Source organism: Plasmopara halstedii (assembly GCF_900000015.1).
Source record: "Plasmopara halstedii genome assembly, contig: Scaffold_323, whole genome shotgun sequence".
Classification (NCBI taxonomy): Eukaryota; Oomycota; class Peronosporomycetes; order Peronosporales; family Peronosporaceae; genus Plasmopara; species Plasmopara halstedii.
The window spans coordinates 1,327,577-1,330,769 of record NW_020187244.1 but is presented as its reverse complement, the minus strand read 5'-3'; the positions used below and the strand labels follow the sequence as shown (position 1 = coordinate 1,330,769).

Sequence of the window (3,193 nt, the reverse complement as noted above, 5' to 3'; positions counted from 1 at the left end):
AAGTCGACGGCGTGCCTTGAGTTTGGCAAACTCAAATCGGAGGTGTCGCTCCACACACACTTCCACTTCCTTGTGGCTCAACTACAGATTATGCAGTGAGGAAAGTTTTTGGTGCCGTTGCACCCATCACTCAAAGAGCGCTTCGTCATCTGTAGTGCTTTCGCCAGGGGTGAGCACTACAGGTATTGTCTGCATTGCGGGTACACGAGTGCCAACTCGTTGAGCACTTAGACGAGTGCGATAAACGTCTAACGGATTTTCTTGTGGGACCAAGAAAAGAGCTCGAAGAGCTTTCCATGTGGCAAGTTCATCGTCCGTTCTGGCCGGGGGCGCGATGATGTGACGCGTAATGATCGAGTTACCATGTTCTTTGCTTTCAAAGCGGGATCCACAGGGCGGGATCCATTTTCCACACGAGGGTCATGAGCGACCATGGATGGGCGCGCTTTTTAGCCGCCTTATGGGCAGCTTCAAGCTGTCGTATCTGTTTCACGTCGAGGTCGTTGGTGATTACACAACGTCCCTCAGGTGACGAGAAGTCAGGAAACGGACATGGGGTCCGCAAGGGGCGAGCAGGGCTCGTATCAGGCTGCTGGTGCAGCTTGCCTTCCTCGTCATCCCATGCGGGAAAAGGGGATATTAGACTCGTAGTCGACCAACCCCACATCCTCAACGAGGTCGATCGTCACTGATAGCGTGTGCGGAGCGCGACGCTTGTGCTCATTGAGCCTAGGATATACATCCTGGTGCCGTGGACGCACTGTCCGACATCGTACCACGTACGGGGAACGAAGTTGGGCTCTGCGCGTCCTCGCTGTCAGAACCAGAGAGACTTGGTGATTTTCGTGTCGTGGACACAGGGCTCATTGAACAAGAAAGTTGTTAAGCTCCAATAAATTAAGTTGCAGTGTCTAACGGACACGCGAGCCTCGTTCAGACACCAATCGATTGGACTGTAAATGTTCTCAATCTTAATGGGAAGAGGGTGTCACGGGATTACACATATACTGGTAGCAGGTGTGTGTCACACGAGATGTGTATGGTGTGACTGCACACAAACAAGAATACGGTATGTGAGCTAGGTAGCCAGTAATTATGCATGTATTTAGATCTTAATATATATATTTAATATATTTGAGAAAATCGAAACTTTTAAAATTAGAATGAATAAAAATAAAAATCAGTTATGAATATAATGTCTATTAGCCGTGGAAAGGAAAAAATGATTACTCTTGAAGTAAGCGGATTGCGACCCGCTAACTCATACTTGATTATTGTAAAGAACGAAAGGTCCGTGACTCAAAGTACGCTTCATCAATCGCTTAGCTACGGCGGCCCCGCTGCAGCCACGAAGTATCCACATGCGCAGAGACGGCAGCCGGCGCGGGTGCTAATTTTTGCCAAGCATCCTTGCGTTTTAGACATCGGATACCATGCGTGCAGTTGGACGAAGCGACGGCGGGCGTAAGCGGTTGCGCTTGCGGAATTGTATTTGAACGAAGTAAGGCGTATCAATCAACTCGGAGTAAGTTTCTTCGCAAAGGTCTGGCTCAAACAAGGCAGGTGGGCATGAAAACGTATTGTAATATATAGTGCGGGCTCTTGATGAGAGCATGCCGTTATCGTAAGTCGCTGTGAAAAGCACAGGTCGAGCGTTGTGATTAGCTTACCAGTTGTATAATGTCGACGATCGATTAATTTTTTTATGATTCCTAACGTAACGCAAGTCTTGAGCTTAAAACACCCCAAATATCGAAGTGCCTCGTCTGACGTGCAAACAAAGCCAAAATCTTGATTACGGATGCGGACAAATTTCAGCACGCAAACAGTTGCAAAATTTTACGGCATAGTTCCGGTTGATAATCCACTTTTAAGGATACACATAGCTCGTCCATTTAACATTCAGCTGCTAAACGTGCAGCAGGGATCCACATGTACGTGCAGTTCTTTGCATCGACAAGCGATGGAGGTAGTGCAAGTGCATTTCGGCAGCGCTATTCTTCGGATGCTAGGATGGTTAAACCTTGCAATACTTTTTCAAAGGCGTTGCCATCCAGCACTTAGCAATGAGGGGCCGGGATTTACTTGTAAATGGGTGCCGAGTCGCTTGGCGCGCTGGAGGCTGTGAGGAAGCGGTACGTGTTACACCAACCATGTCAGCTGATCAATTTCAGTTGCAGCCAAGTAGAGCAACTGTGTTGGAAGTAGAAATTACCCACAACTTCTATTAAAGGGTCGAAAGGCAAAATTGGTGTCAATGCGTGAAAGCACCACAGGATTAGGTTGCTTTAGCAAATTAGAAGGAACAAGTCCGAGTAACAACTTAACAAACATATAACTATGTTGAGTCTAAACGGTGATTGTCTGCGGTTAAAAGTCAAACGTGAGCTTTGAGGGCTTATCCACACAAAGTCATGAGAGTTTCAACCGTACATTACGCAAGTAGACGTTGAGATTGGTCTGGTGTTTTGAGTATTTTGAATTATGAGACAAAATTTGTGACAGACAAAATTAAGAATTGAGTGCAACGGAATGCGAGGTTTTCGTTCCTGTGTGTTCTGTTCCAATTCGCTTCGTGAAAAGCATCAGATTGTGTACGAGGTAAGCGATGAAGTTACGACTTGTACAACTCGACTCACAAGTATTGCGTCGCTGCAATAGGATGCGAAGATTATTGCAATATTAGATCGTATTCCACGCGCCAAGAAGCACGTACTGGTGATTCCACATGAACATATTTCTTACGTTAGCGACCTCACGCCGGCGCATTGCGAACTTTGTATGTAGTATGCATAGCGGTAACTTTATTGAAATGCTTTGACCTGTTGCTATTACTTACAGTGAAGCACATGATGGAGACAGGAAAGAGGATATTAGCGAGTGATGGGTTCGAGGATGAAGGCAACTGCCGGTACAAGGCTGAAACTCATACTGGACTGCTCAATGATGAGATACTCATAATAGTTGACTTTGTGCAGATTCGGCTTTCATCTCCCACCATTCGCATCTATACCGCATCTGCACATGCACTGTCTTGGCCTACCATTCCTTCCATCATGGAATCGCTTGCGATACATGGAGTCGATGCTGCCGACGTACATCAGCGCTGAAAGCACCCTCGCAGCTTTGCGCTCCAGAACGATATATTAAACACAACTCAATATACAGTATAGTGCTTGCGATCAACGGCTGT

The 3,193-nt window shown here is 46.6% G+C and overlaps 2 protein-coding genes across 2 annotated transcripts; both read left to right on the top strand.

Moving 5' to 3' along the window:
- Window positions 1–1,801: 1,801 nt before the first annotated feature.
- PHALS_08762 (uncharacterized protein) lies at window positions 1,802–2,128 on the top strand (the record flags this gene model as incomplete). Its single annotated transcript, XM_024724168.1, has 1 exon — window positions 1,802–2,128. One exon carries the CDS (start codon window positions 1,802–1,804, stop codon window positions 2,126–2,128), a length of 327 nt encoding a protein of 108 aa, XP_024575072.1.
- A 404-nt stretch (window positions 2,129–2,532) lies between these two features.
- On the top strand, window positions 2,533–3,150 carry PHALS_08761 (histidine triad nucleotide-binding protein 3-like; the record flags this gene model as incomplete). Its single annotated transcript, XM_024724167.1, has 4 exons — window positions 2,533–2,601; window positions 2,662–2,779; window positions 2,842–2,911; window positions 2,979–3,150. 4 exons carry the CDS (start codon window positions 2,533–2,535, stop codon window positions 3,148–3,150), a joined length of 429 nt encoding a protein of 142 aa, XP_024575071.1.
- Window positions 3,151–3,193: the final 43 nt, after the last annotated feature.